We start from the raw sequence: 15,263 nt of genomic DNA, 5'->3' as shown, positions 1-15,263 counted from the left end.
GATTTGAATGTGTTAGTGACATTGTAAAGATCTAGAAAATATTCTAGAAATCACAGATTTGGAACAACCAACTTCTCTTTCTATGGCTCCTGTTGGCCTTCATCTGGACAACTTGCTGTCGGAGGGATTCAGTCACGTTAGAACGGCTCACCATCTTGCAAAATCAGTGAAAACTGGAAAGTTAGGCTGCCAGTTAAAAAGGATTTGTCAACTAATTAAGGAAATTAGCACGAGGTGCCAGATTAACACCAATAACTGGTAGGTATCTGTAAGAGTTCTCTAATTTTGATCCGAGTTCTTTTTCAAAAATCTCATTTAAATATTTTAAACTGTGCTTCAGAATATATTTAACTCATGGAATATGCTTTAAAACAATTGCACTTTTACTCCTGTTAGGATAACTTCAAATATGACTGAGCAAAGACCATCAGTGAAAACTGGAAAGTTAGGCTGCCAGTTAAAAAGGATTTGTCAACTAATTAAGGAAATTAGCACGAGGTGCCAGATTAACACCAATAACTGGTAGGTATCTGTAAGAGTTCTCTAATTTTGATCCGAGTTCTTTTTCAAAAATCTCATTTAAATATTTTAAACTGTGCTTCAGAATATATTTAACTCATGGAATATGCTTTAAAACAATTGCACTTTTACTCCTGTTAGGATAACTTCAAATATGACTGAGCAAAGGAGGAAATTGGAAATATAGGAAATTGAAATATAGGAAATCGAAATATAGGAAATTGTAGGTTGTTTACTGGTTTCCACTATAGATGAGTTTGTTTCTTCATCAGATTTGGAGAAATGCAGCAGTGCATCACTTGCTCACCAATGGATCCTCTGCAGTGAATGGGTGCCGTCAGAATGAGAGTCCAAACAACTGATAAAATAATCCACACCACTCCAGTCCATCAGTTAACATCTTAAGAAGCTAAAAGCTGTGTATTTATAAGAAACAAATCCATCACATTTAACTTCAAACCATTGCTTCTGGCTAAAATATAGAGTCCATAATCCATAATGACCCTTCCTCCAGTGAAAAAGTCATCTGGGGCCTGAAGTATAAACGTTGCATAAAGCAGCACAAACGAAATTTTTTACAGCACAAACGGAGCACAAACGATTGAGACTATTTTTGCGACTTTTGCGTTGGGTGGGGGGCCAACTTCACGGAGGTGTCCTGGAGGCACCCCAACACTGCATGTTTTGGGGTCTCCTTAATCAAACACACCTGATTCAGGTCATCAGCTCATTAGTAGAGACTCCAAGACCTGAAATTGGTGTGTCAGAGAAAGGAGACATGCAAAATGTGCAGCGTTGGGGTGCCTCCAGGACCAGGGTTGGGAACCACTGCTCTAGACCATGCGTACGCACTCTTTTACTAGAGTGTGCGAAATAAGGAAGCAAACAGAATTATTTTAAAGTTTGTTTTACATTTGACATACACATTTAGATTAAATATGACACTCATTTCATGAAATTATTATCCAGAAATTACAACATATTTATGTGTATTTAAAATATTTGCAATGGATGTGCTGCTTTCGAACTATTTTCCTGTGGTATGCGATTTCATGTTTTAATCACAGCGAGGATTGCTTGGCACATGACAATTCCTCTTTAAATTGTGTTCTAAATTGCAAAACCCATGTTCTGAGAAAATACTTTTGCGTGAATAATGGTAACGACAGGTAACGACAGACATAAAGATGCACTTGTTGATCAAACAGTCCATTGGTCTGATGACAGTACTCTAGAACCTCTGTTCACAGGTGTCGCGCACAGACAGTAGCCTGATGATAACCCCTTTCGTGCTCTTCCCAATATTGTAACAAACACCATATGTAAAAGATAGAATTTGAAGGAAACTGTAAGATATGCACGTTTTATTTTCAAAATGTTTTGTTATTTACACTGCACAAAAATAATGCCTATCTCCATTAAAATATAGACTAGAAACATTCTAAAATATATGTTTACTTTATAGGCAAAATTGCATAAATTTTAATAGCAATATGATGTCTCAAAAAGCATTTATAGTAAACTGCGTTAAACATGGTGTCATGTGGATGGAATATGCATGGAAATGATATGCAGATGACGTTATGCATATTAAAACTAGGCGTTGTTAGCTCCATATATGGCTATTTCGGGGAGGAGACGGGGTGGAGATTCATGTAGCTTTTGTGCGTACGCACACATTTAGGATGAAATCTATGAAATCTGCACAGATCAAGCACCAATTACAAGCCATGCTACATTTGTCCAAATCTGAAGAAGAAACAAACTCATCTACATTTTGGATGGCCAGAGGGTGAGCACACATTTTCAGCAAATTTTTATTTTTGGGTGAACTATTCCTTTAATGTGGATGGAGTAAGAGTCCGGTTTACCTAACCACCATTCATTTACGTAAGGGTCACTAAAAAAGCTTTACAAACAACACATTCTCCTAACAGCAGGAAATCTCTTCTCAGCTCTTCTGAATTCTGAAAACATGTCTGTCCAGTTTGTCTCCTTTGAGTTCTAGTGAATCAAGGTCTGGAGTCGGATGGTCCGGGTCATTACTGAGTGCTCCTTGCGACGCGTATACGTCACTCATTGTTTACACAGTGCACAGTCATTGTAGGTACGACGGCTAATCAAAATGGTACTTACTTGCGCTTATCCGGATTGTTCAAACCGACTTAAAACTAAAAGATTATGTTCTCTCGCGCGAACGCATTCGGGAGTGGTGACTTTTTCCTCGTATTCCCAACTTCTGTTATGGTTGATTGCTCTTCGGCTGGATATCAACACACCCATTAACGTAAACTACGCCAGAGCACGTACACACCTCACACACCGGAAGCCGTGCGCGCGCTCAAAGACAGTTGGTCATAGTGGTATATTAGAGGTAAAATATTATATAAATACTGTTGGGTTTCTGGCACAAAGCGATCGTTTCGTGTCTTAGGACATCAATGTGTCGTCACGAGCCGCAGGGTTTAATTTGGATTTGTCTGTGCATGTTTTTTTTACTCTCATAGATTTTGTTACCATTGCCATGCATTATACGACTGATAGACTGCAACGGCTGGAGTTAAAAATCATAATTTGTGTTCTACTGAAGAAACAAAGTCAGCTACATCTTGGATGCACTGGGGGTAAGCAGATAAACATCACATTTTCATTTTGGGGTGAACTACCCCTTTAATGACAAAGAAAATATTTTTGTCTAATTTGTTTGATTGGATTCTCTTTGTCTATTTTAAGGACTTTTGCAAAAATCTGATTGTTTTGGGTGGTATTTTTGCATATATATAGGAAATTCTAAAGGGTTCACAAACTTTCAAGCAGCACTGTATATAGGGTACAACGGGGCTAAATGCGCCCCAGGGTAAAAAGCGCCTTTGATATTATTTATCGAAACCACTAGATGGCACAAAAACGTGGCGTAGCACTTTCCAAAACATTCGCTTTTCAAGATGCACGTGTATATTTGTCTGATCCTTGACGCGATCGCGCGCAGCAGCGCAAAGTCGATTCTGTGCTTACTTGATCTAATATTTTATGTTTTTAAAAATGTTGTAGATTTAAGTAGCTAATGCGAATCGCTAAAATGAATGCATCTATTTTGAGACAAAGGTCTTTCAGTTTTGTTTAAGATAATTAAGGCAACAGTTTTTAAATAACTAAAGAATATGTAAAAGTATGGTTTTTGGGGTAAAAAGCACCCCTGCTGTTGGGGCTAAAGGCACACAGTAATTAACATGATAATTAATAGATGGCTGACTTTTCCATTTGTTGACATGGCATGGTTAGATTCAGATGGTAAATATCATATATTATGTTGGGTGTCCATATTAGAGATAATCACCATGTTTAGAATGAAACCATCGTATTTAAAAACATGATATTAATCATATCATATAATAAAATATAATTTGTTGTTACTACTGTAAATATATATTCAATTATTATTGGATCTCCTTCAATACTTTCAGAATCTTTACTTATTAAAATGAGTTTATGTATTTTAAAATATATTTTTTTATATTAACATATTTTAATGACAGTATATTTATTGAACAAAAATAAATTCTTTTATTTTTCAAAATAAGCAGAAAATAGTACAAACGTTGCTAAAGTGATTGTTTTTAACAAGTATTAACTTGGACATTATTAAAAAAACATTATTTTAGCTGAAGTATTTGTATGAATAGCTTGTGCCTTTTACCCCGTGTGCGGGGTAACAGGCCCCTCTTGCCACCTCATACATTTATAAGATTTTTAAACAAAATAAACAACTTGAATGATTTATTTTCACACAAAATATGTTGCTCCATTAATGCAATTATACATTTTAGGAGCAGTGAATAGCACATTTTTTCTTAAGGTGGGCCTTTAGCCATGTTGTACCCTATATATCCTGTTCATTATATCAGTAAAATGTGAAATGCGACAGAGCTGAGGCTTTAAGCAGAAAGTAAAGTGATTTGATTACCACATCTATTTTTTCCTCTTATAACATCCATCAATAATAACATGATTATCAAGAGTCAGCCAATGGAACGGATGCCAAACTCCAAAGTGCAGTTATAAACTGCTTAAATCACTGGATTCAGTCAGATTTACTGAATAGAATGTGCTGTTTGTGTGTCTGTCGCTGTATGTAGAACAGATGTCTCTTTCAAACAATGGGTGAGTAGTTCGCTCCGATATTTTACGTTACTTCATAAAAGCCTATATTGTGAAATATTTTGCTGAAAAAAACAGGTTTATAGTGCTTTTTCAATTAGTCTTATGCAATGCCAGAACTTTTCTTGAATTTATGTTTCTCGCATGTAATATGAGCGCCGAAGTACCGTATTAGCCCGAATATAAGACGACCCTGATTATAAGATGACCCCCCTTTTCCCCGATGTACCTTTTGGAAAAAGGCTTTTTAAAAACCAAATCTTGTTTTTACTCAGTAAAACACATTTTGTCTTCAATTATTTTCATATTGCATATTTTTCCTATTTTAATTTTTGTTTTGAAAGTATGGTAAAAACTGGTCAAATGTACCAACAATCACATTTAAAAAATATACACTTTTTGATATACCATAAAAAAATCAAAAACAGGTAGCCCATCTGAATTAGGACATTTAGGCTATCCATCTAATAGTAGCCTAACAAAATCTTATTAACAGTAGAAGTTAAATCTTACTGTAGTCTTCAAATCTGGGTACTGTCTTACGTTTTAAAATCACAAAGGGAGTTTGGTCCCATCAGGCTAACGTGACAGTCACGACTCATGCAGCTGTAAGGTTTTCTTTTTCTTTTGTTTTTACTCATGATCTTTACAACACGCATTACATTACGTATTTCATGGCACACTCGTTTTATGCGTATTTGGCACCACCTATTGTTGTGGGTGTATTGACATGTCAAAGTCTAGACCAGGGGTGGCGAACTCCAGTCCTGGAGAGCCTCAGCCCTGCAGAGTTCAGCTCCAACCCTAATTAAAACTCACCTGCCTGTAGCTTCCTAGTAACCCTTCAGACCTTGATTAGCTTGTTCAGGTGTGTTTGATTAGGGTTGAAGCAAAACTCTGCAGGGCTGCGGCTCTCCAGGACTGACGTTCGCCACCCCTGGTCTAGACCCTGAATATAAGACGACAGCGTTTTTTCAGATGTATTTCCAAGAAAAAAGCATCGTCTTATATTCGGGTCAATGCGGTAAATGTGCATTGTGAAACAAGCGTAACCAAGCTTTCAAATGCTGGTTTTAAAAGAGAAAACTACTGGAGAAACTCCCGTTGTCGTAGACTTTTTGCAAATTAGTTATCGTTAGCCTCATTAAGTGAATGGCTTTTTAACATTAAAGCTGTGGCGTGAAATGTTCATATAATGCGAAGTAAACCTAACACTTTCATTTTATGTGTTATGATAGTTGGGTGATTCATTAGTGATATTTAATTGTCGTCTTTCTGAAGTTGAAATGTTACTATGTTGGTGTGGTTGCTAGCATGCTCGCTGCTCAGTGTTTACATACAGCGTCACACACCTCATAGGTGCTAATGCACTCATTTATCACTGTGATGTGCTGGAGATGAGCATACGGCGTGTGCCTGAAGTCAACACACAAGCACTATGTGCATAGTTGCCCTGGTCATGTCCAGATGGGAAATAAAATAGCCTGAAAAAAAAACAGGAAAATGGCTCTCAAGGTCATGTGGAATCCAACACGAGAGATTTATGAGTCCGAGTCATGCTGTTATACGTGCTTCCCCTCTCTCTACCAGCAACCCCTGCGTTTACATATAGTGCTAAGTGTAAGTAGACGTATTGATGAAATAGTGATTTATTTTCCACTGAGCTACTGTGCTTTTGGAAAGCATACACTACCACTCAAAAACTTTGGAATATTGTGAAATATTATTACAATTGAAAAAAGCTGTTTTCCATGTGAATATGCTGTAAAATATAATTTATTCCTGTGACCAAAGCTGCATTTTCAGCATCATTACTCCAGTCTTCAGTGTCACATGATCTTCAGAAATCAGTATAATATGCTGATTTGCTGCTCAAGAAACATTTCTGATTATTATCAATGTTGAAAACAGCTTCATATTTTTGTGAGAACCGTGATGCATTTATATTCAAAAGTTTGGGATAAGGAGTTTTCCTAATTAAATAAACACTCATTCAGTAAAGACTACACAGATCAAAAGTGTCAGTAAAGACATTTATAATTTTACAAAAGATTTCCGTTTCAAGTAAATGCTGTTCTTTTGAATTTTCTATTCATCAAAGAATCCTGACAAATAAACATTTCCACAAAAATATTGGGCAGCACGACTGTTTTCAACATTGATAATAATCAGAAATTTTCTTGAGCAGCAAATCAGCATATTAGAATGATTTCTGAAGGATCAATTGACACTTAAGACTGGAGGAATGATGCTGAAAATTCAACTTTGAACACAGCGATAAATGACATTTTAACATATATTCACATGGAAAACGGTTATTTTAAACTGCAAAAATATTTCACACTTTTTACTGTATTTTGAATCAAATAAATACAGCCTCAGTTAGCAGAAGAGCGTTTGACCAGTAGTGTATATCATATAGCAGTTCTGATTTGGCTATTTTTGAAGCTCTTGGTGTTAAACACGGCCGTCAGTGATGTAAGAGTTAGTTCGCTGTTTCTGCACATTTGTTTATCATCTGTTCTGTTCTGTATATCTGTCGCTCATCTTAACCCTGCGAGAGAGATCATGAGAACTCACTTCAGCTTCAGACTGTCAGACTGCACAAGTTCGTTGCCCATTTTGTTTACATCTGCGGGACACGTAGCATCAAACGCAGGAAAGCAGCATGCAGCAGTCGTGATTCACTTTCATACAGATGGACACTTTATCACAGGAATTAAGAATCAAACGATTCACATCATGAGCAGAGAGTGTCTTCATTAAACTATAAGGTTTCAAAATGACAAATTCACAGGGGTCATCATCTGAAGATCAGAACATCAGAAGATGCTTAAGATGGTCCTCAAATTCTCAGTAGTCACTTTAGATGAGCTCTTACATGTAAGTATCATTTTATCTTGAATTCTTTGTCCATTGGTTTGAATTGCATTAGTAATATATATTAAGAGATTTAGATATTAAACTTAATAGTAGAAGATGTTGATGTTTTAATATATGCATAATGTGCATGTCGTTAAAGTAAAAAAAAGCATATGCAAATGTGTACGTTTGTCTGATGATGATGTGAATGTTGCATTAATGCATCCCAGTCAATTCACTTCCATTTTGTTAATGTATCGTAATTGACTTCCTGAATGAAGAACATTAAATTCCTATCCCTATTAGTAGACTGTGTTAAAAGTGGATAATTGTACATTATGGCACGTAATTATCCTAACGAGTGAAGAGCTTCCATGGTGCTGAAGGTCTAGTGAAGTTCATTTCTATTAGCTTGGGCTGCGGCACAATAAGAGCAGAGGCGTCTGGTGTTATTTATTAGTTTTATTTGACAAATGGCTGGCACATAACAAGGTGAGTTTAGTTTGAAGACCAACCCAGAGGCTTTTAGATGATGGATGTAAGCAAATTTATGATTGGTACTTTTCACAAATGTGGTACGGCTTGATGTCCTATTCATGCATTTTATTAATATTTTGACAAATTTCGTGTTGACTGCAGTCCTGTTGCTCTGTTATTATAAGAGAAAATGATCAAACTAATATTTTTCTTCAGTTTATTGCAGATATAAATGTATCTGCAGCTTCAAGCCAACATTTGGTCCCAAAACATGCCCTTAATAAGTTAACATTTTGAAACCTTGTTACCGTTTCTGGCATATTGTTGCAGTTGTTTTAATTCGTTTTTGTTTAATCGTATGTTTAAAAAAAAATGTCTCCTACATTTTAGTAACAGGGTTAAAATTCAACCAAATAGGAAACAAAACCGCTTGTATAATATTTAACTATATCACTTTTCCTGAAGTTTAAGCACCTCTTTTTACTGGTCTTTTATTTTATTTCTTTTTATTTAGTATTATTATTATTTTGGTTGTTGAATAAAAAATGCTTTGGATAAAAAAATATATTATTATTTTAATAATAGTAACAATAACAGAAATAATGTGCTAAATGTGAAAATGTTGGGGGGGGGGGAAAGATGACTTTGATTTCAGGCCCTGTTTTGTGCCCTACGTGGAACGTGTTACTTGTTAGTTTTTTATTTATTTATTTTAATTCTAGTTATAAAGCCTTTTGAAATCATTTTTGTTCTTGCATTTTATATTTTTGCAGGCTGTATTAAAACGAAGCTTACTCGGACCACACTCTTAAAAAATGCTGGGTTAAATACAACCCAGTGCTGGGTAAAATAGGGACAAACCCAGCAATTGGGACGTTTTGACCCAGCAGTTGGGTTACTACCCAGAAGGTGCAACCGCTGGGTCAAAACAGCCCAATTGCTGGGTTTGTCCCTATTTTACCCAGCACTGGGTTGTATTTAACCCAGCATTTTTTAGAGTGCAATATTTCTTTCTCTCCCATATTCCTACAGTTTTGATGATCTAATAATACATATGAAACTGCATGAAAATGCTCAGATGCTGTAACTGAATTGTTCTCTTTAAAATCCGTGTTTGCTTTGTGTTTCATAAGCCGTAGCAGTGAAGTTCTGGTCTCTTGCTTTATCTTGATTGGCTGGGAAGGGCCAGAAGTGAAGCAGGACTGAGTGAAGCAGCGCAGACGCTCTCATTCAGAGATTAGGCAACAGAAGGACCGGAGTCTGTGAACTCTGAGGCTCCCGCTCTCATCCAGACCAGAGCAGCTGCATCGGACGATCAACAGGAAATCCAGCGTGAGGACAGGAAACGCTATGATTGAGAGGAGCTGCGGTGGCCTGAGGGACACGGCGTGACGTGCTGGAGCTCTGTTCTTGGACAGGTGAATACTGAGCCGTGTTCATGTTGCTCGCGGGGAGAAGAGCGGTGCTCAGAGTTCAGCTCTGGATTCTTATTGTGCTTCTCTACAGCGGTCAGGTGAGTCAGTGACATTCACACATACGCCTCTGCACATCACTGCCAGAAGGGTCTAGAAAAAGTTTCATTTGATACTTTTTAGCTTTGCAAACTGCAGTCAATACACTTGTTTTACAAGAAAATACTGTTTCATTCTTTACTTCAGTTGAGTAAATTTTATTTGTGAAATATACTAGCAATTTCTGAGTGAGAATTGTTTCTAAGTAAATCCTACAACCACTTTTTTTTAGTGTAGTTGGTTGTAGTGCAGTTAATAACTTGAAAAATAAGGATAGTTAATGGGATAAAAAAAGAATTCTGTAATCATGGCAAAATATTTTTCAAAGAAAATTATTGAAGATTATACGATCTTTTTACTTCTACTTCAAAATGTAATTCAAATGTATTTATTGTAATTATTTGTAAAATGAACTAGCACTTTCTGAGTGAAAAAGGTTTCAAAGTACATCCTATACAAATGTTTTCTGGCCTAATAATTAGTTAAAAAGTAGCTTGCAGTAGTTTTTCAAAGTTGTAAACATTAAATTCTACAGACGTTATCGAGATGCATTTTACAAGAAAATATTATTTCAGTTTTTCTACTTCAATATTGCATGCTTAATTCAATGTGTTACTTGCAGTTTCTTTGTAATTATTATTTTTAAAAAATTTGCACTTTTTATGTAAAAAATAGTTTGTGCACCGAATTTGTATCATATATCAAATGCTATATCTTGATATTATTATAAATGGATACCTAGGCATATCTCTGCCCATATGTTGTTGTCTAAGCTCTCATATAAATCCACATACCCTGAAAGTTTCGGAGACAGACATGAATCTCTGGAGATTAGCACAGAGAGAGTTCGGCAATGTTGGAGAAACATTGCAAAATATGCTCCAGATTTGATAATCTGAATGTGATTTGTGTAAAGGTCTCTTAAACATTTACGATGCAGCGCAAGGTATAAAAGAGCCTGTAAAAGGTGGACAGTTTTGCAAGTTGCTATTAAAACCTGTATGAAAATATTGCCAAGTGCTTACTTGGTAACAGTTTAACTGTGGAATCCGATATATTTTTCACACACTTATCAACGGAAAATTAGTAGTTTTGAAATGTACAAATTATTGTAAACTGACATTAAAACTGATGCCATATTTCATTTTAAGCTTTTTTTTTTTAAATATAGAATTATTGAAATGTTTAAACCAATGCACAAAAGATAGATTAACACTCTAAAATGCAAAAGTGTCTGTGTGCATGTTGGTCACTTTCACAATTGTGTCAAATGTCAGCATATACAGTTTTGTGCAATCTTTGTGAGCTCAGTCGAATTACAGTACATTGGACAAGGTTATAACCCTCCCTGCCTGCGCAGACATGATATTTCTATGATTTGTTAACATTTAGGTGAAAGTTCTGAGTAAATCGTATATTTCAAATTAAACAGATTATGCTGAATCAGATACATCAGTTGAGTGAATATGCAGTACCAGGTTTGCAATCATATTATAAAACAGAAAGGATTTTTAACCTCAAAATAGGGTCTTGTCCAGTAAATCCTGCTATTTGTACACATATTGTCAGATCAGCAGGATAGTGGTCATTTATAATGTGCTCATTTTTATGTGCTTAAAGTGCTTTTGTAGTTATACAGTTCCTCATACAAATACAGTATTATTATGGTTCTTGTAAAACATACTGGTTTTTCTAATAAAAAAATTGTGGTTTAAAGGGTTAGTTCACCCAAAAATGTCTGTCATTAATTACTCACCCTCATGTCGTTTCAAACCCGTAAGACCTTCGTTCATCTTTGGAACACAATTTAAGATATTTAGAATGGAATCTGAGAGCTGTCTGACCCTGCATAGACAGCAACGCAACTGAAATGTTCCCAAGTCCAGAAACGTAGCAAGGAGATCTGTAAAATAATCCATGTGACATCAGTGGTTCATCCGCAATTATACGAAGCTACGAGAATACTTATTGTCTGGCAAAAACGTACCTGGGGGCACTTTTTCGCGAGACGCGAAATACGTACCAATAAGTACATATCACTGCAGTTTCCAAAAGAATTGAACACTAGAGGCAGTAAAACTCCGACACCTTTTATTCCTTTTCACACATTTACAGAGTTTCGATTAATAAAGCGTAATTTTCACACAATTACTTGAAGAATATTATGTTATGATGAATTTTTATATGCTGGGAGATTTGAAAACTGATGCTTTTGAATGTTAGCACCGCACACATCCAGCTTCATATCAATGGGTTTTCATAGACGATAGGTTTGTTCGGTAGCTCACGGAGTACGGAGACGTACTTGAGAGGTGAGGAGCTCCCGTGTAACTACGGTTCGTCAAAACAGTTCAAATCTGCATATAAGGAAGTTCAAATGACACGGTTGCATCAACAAATGCGTTTTTATATCAGTTTCGCATTTGTTAACACTATCGGGTAGGTTTAGGGTTGGGTTTGGTGTAGGGCATATTTCCAACACGATAGAGCATTAACTTTTAGCGACAGTCCCCGGATATTTGAATTCTGAATCACTGCAATTCGTACCTGAAGAAACGTAATAAAAACACAGCAATACATACCTATATCAACGTAATAAAAACGTGCCAGGGTTGACGTATTGAGCCCATGTTTTAGCGCCACTCAGTGGACAATTCTCTTTGAAACTGCGGCGAAACGTGCAGTAAGGTACGTAAAAACGGTGTTGCAGAAAAGTACCCAGAGGTACGTATTTTTATGAGACTGGGTTGCTTTTTGTGCACAAAAGAAAAAGAAAAAAACGACTTTATTCAACAATTCGTCTCCTCCGCATTAGCACCCCCTGGTGCCATTTTGGAGAATATCCACTGGACGTAAAACAACGTCAGCTGCGTCACGCCGGATCTGTTTCATACGTTGTTGTGATTTGATCTGAACGGAAACAGCGTATCTGCGTGGCGCAGCTGAGAACAGCATACGCTGTTTGCATCCAGCGGATATTCTCCAAAATGGCACTAGGGTGATGCGGAGGAGATGAATTGTTGAATAAAGTCTTTTTTTCTTTCTTTTGCGCACAAAAAGTATTCTCGTAGCTTCATAAAGTTACGGTTGAACCCCTGATGTCACATGGATTATTTTACAGATCACCTTGCTTTGTTTCTGGACTTGGGAACATTTCAGTTGCGTTGCTGTCTATGGGAGAGTCAGACAGCTCTCAGATTACATCAAAAATATCTTAATTTGTGTTCCGAAGATGAACAGAGGTCTTACTGGTTTGACACGACATGAGGGTGAGTAATTAATGGCAGAATTATCATTTTTGTGTGAACTAACCCTTTAAATATATTACTCACTTTAAATATTATTTAATATAGATCTACTCTATTTATATTAATAAGTTGTGTTAATATAGTAAAATCTTTAGCAGTGTTTTATTAGTCCTACTTAATATAGCATAGAAACATTAAACCCAGTATTCAGAGTATCTGCAAATGAGTAACAAGAATGCATCCGAGCAACTGATATTCAAGAGTTGGCATTGTAAATGAGGAAGAATGTAAATATTTATCTGTTCATTGTAGCAGAAATGAAAATGTGTTTAATATCACCTCCAATGGCAAGCACACAGCACTCTGTGGTGTGATTAATCGAGTCCTAATAAAACAAGATTAGAAACTTCTAAAAACGCAAAGTTGGTGACTAAAAGCTTGGAAAAGTTATTGCTAAAAAAGAGAGACAGACCTTTCCTCTGAGAACAGTTATACATTTATATATACTGCCATCTTGTGTTTGAAAAGGTACCATAAATCGTACATCTACATCAGCCCAATATAACCTTAAGATCTCATTATGACTCATTGTGCAATACTCACACTAAATCCACACATTACCAGCAAGTAAATGTCGTGTATTATGGTTTTGAAAAGGTCATGGGCTCCATGCTGGATGATCTGATCAATAAACGTGGTGAATATCAAGAGAACTGCACACGACTCCTGAAAGCCACTTTTCCTACTGGAACTGGTGAGTGAAACCAGTTAAAATGTGTAGATATTTCTTTCTCTCTCTCTTTCTCTCTCTCTCTCTCTATATATATATATATACAGGTGCATCTCAATAAATTAGAATGTCATGGACACACACACACACACACACATACAGATTATACTGTCTCTTTTGCAAATCACCCTATAGGAATTTTCTGCAATGGAACATTTGATGTTTTTGCCTGTTGGCCACACTCATCTCCTGGGATCGTATCTGTACCCTGCCCTCCTTATTTACCATGGATCAAAGAAGGTCACTTATTCTGTTCTAGTTTAACACTTTTGTCGTATTATAGTTAAAAAGTTAGTTGTATCATTGCATCATGTAGCATTATTTTCTGAACTAAAAATAGAATAATATATTATTAATTAATTTATTATTAATATATTCAATTATGTATACTAAGTTTTTTTCATGTTTTTAAAAGAAGTCTCTTTTGCTCACCAAGGCTGCATTTATTTGATACAGTAAAACAGTAATATTGTGAATTATTATTATTAACATATAAAATACCTGTTTTTGAATTGTAATATATTTTAAAATGTAGATCTGTGATGGCAAAGCTGAAGCACCAAGTCAGCATATTAGGATGATTTCTGAAGGATCACGAGACACTGAAGACTGGAGTAGTGATGGTGAAAATTCAGCTTTGATAACAGAAATAAACTACATTTTACAATTTATTCACAATTTTAAATTAATAATAATATGTCACTGTTTTTACTGTACACAATTGCAGTCTTGATGAGCAGAAGAGACTTCATTCAAAAACATAAAAAAATCCTAATGATTCCAAATGTTTGACTGATAATGTACAATTTTCTAATTAAACACTTTAAACATAAGAAATGTATGGTGGTCATTATCAGGTGCTACTGGAAACGCGTACAAGGAATGCACGGCCAACGGAACCTGGAAACCTGAGTGCTTTAATTACTGCCTCAATTCGGCGTGGCATGGAGGTGATCAGTTTGTGGCACTGCTGAGGTGGTATGGAAGCCCAGGTTTCTTTGACAGTGGCCTTCAGCTCATCTGCATTTTTTGGTCTCTTGTTTCTCATTTTCCTCTTGACAATACCCCATAGATTCTCTATGGGGTTCAGGTCTGGTGAGTTTGCTGGCCAGTCAAGCACACCAACACCATGGTCATTTAACCAACTTTTGGTGCTTTTGGCAGTGTGGGCAGGTGCCAAATCCTGCTGGAAAATGAAATCAGCATCTTCAAAAAGCTGGTCAGCAGAAGGAAGCATGAAGTGCTCCAAAATTTCTTGGTAAACGGGTGCAGTGACGTTGGTTTTCAAAAAACACAATGGACCAACACCAGCAGATGACATTGCACCCCAAATCATCACAGACTGTGGAAACTTAACACTGGACTTCAAGCAACTTGGGCTATGAGCTTCTCCACCCTTCCTCCAGACTCTAGGATCTTGGTTTCCAAATGAAATACAAAACTTGCTCTCATCTGAAAAGAGGACTTTGGACCACTGGGCAACAGTCCAGCTCTTCTTCTTTTTAGTCCAGGTAAGACGCTTCTGACGTTGTCTGTGGTTCAGGAGTGGCTTAACAAGAGGAATACGACAACTGTAGCCAAATTCCTTGACACGTCTGTGTGTTGTGGCTCTTGATGCCTTGGCCCCAGCCTCAGTCCATTCCTTGTGAAGTTCACTCAAATTCTTGAATTGATTTTGCTTGACAATCCTCATAAGGC

At 36.4% G+C, this 15,263-nt stretch overlaps 1 protein-coding gene across 1 annotated transcript; it reads left to right on the top strand.

Annotated features, from left to right (window-relative positions):
• Positions 1-9,138: 9,138 nt before the first annotated feature.
• On the top strand, positions 9,139-15,080 carry LOC107556454 (glucagon-like peptide 2 receptor). Its single transcript, XM_016239576.1, has 5 exons — positions 9,139-9,529; positions 13,433-13,529; positions 13,701-13,805; positions 14,423-14,477; positions 15,077-15,080. Exons 1-5 carry the CDS (start codon positions 9,455-9,457, stop codon positions 15,078-15,080), a joined length of 336 nt encoding a protein of 111 aa, XP_016095062.1. The 5' UTR covers positions 9,139-9,454.
• The last annotated feature ends 183 nt before the right edge of the window (positions 15,081-15,263 follow it).

This window comes from Sinocyclocheilus grahami, unplaced genomic scaffold (genome assembly GCF_001515645.1).
Source record: "Sinocyclocheilus grahami isolate Dianchi unplaced genomic scaffold, SAMN03320097.WGS_v1.1 scaffold569.1, whole genome shotgun sequence".
Lineage (NCBI taxonomy): Eukaryota > Metazoa > Chordata > Actinopteri > Cypriniformes > Cyprinidae > Sinocyclocheilus > Sinocyclocheilus grahami.
Note: the sequence above shows the minus strand (reverse complement) of the source record. Positions and strands in the feature narration are given on the sequence as shown.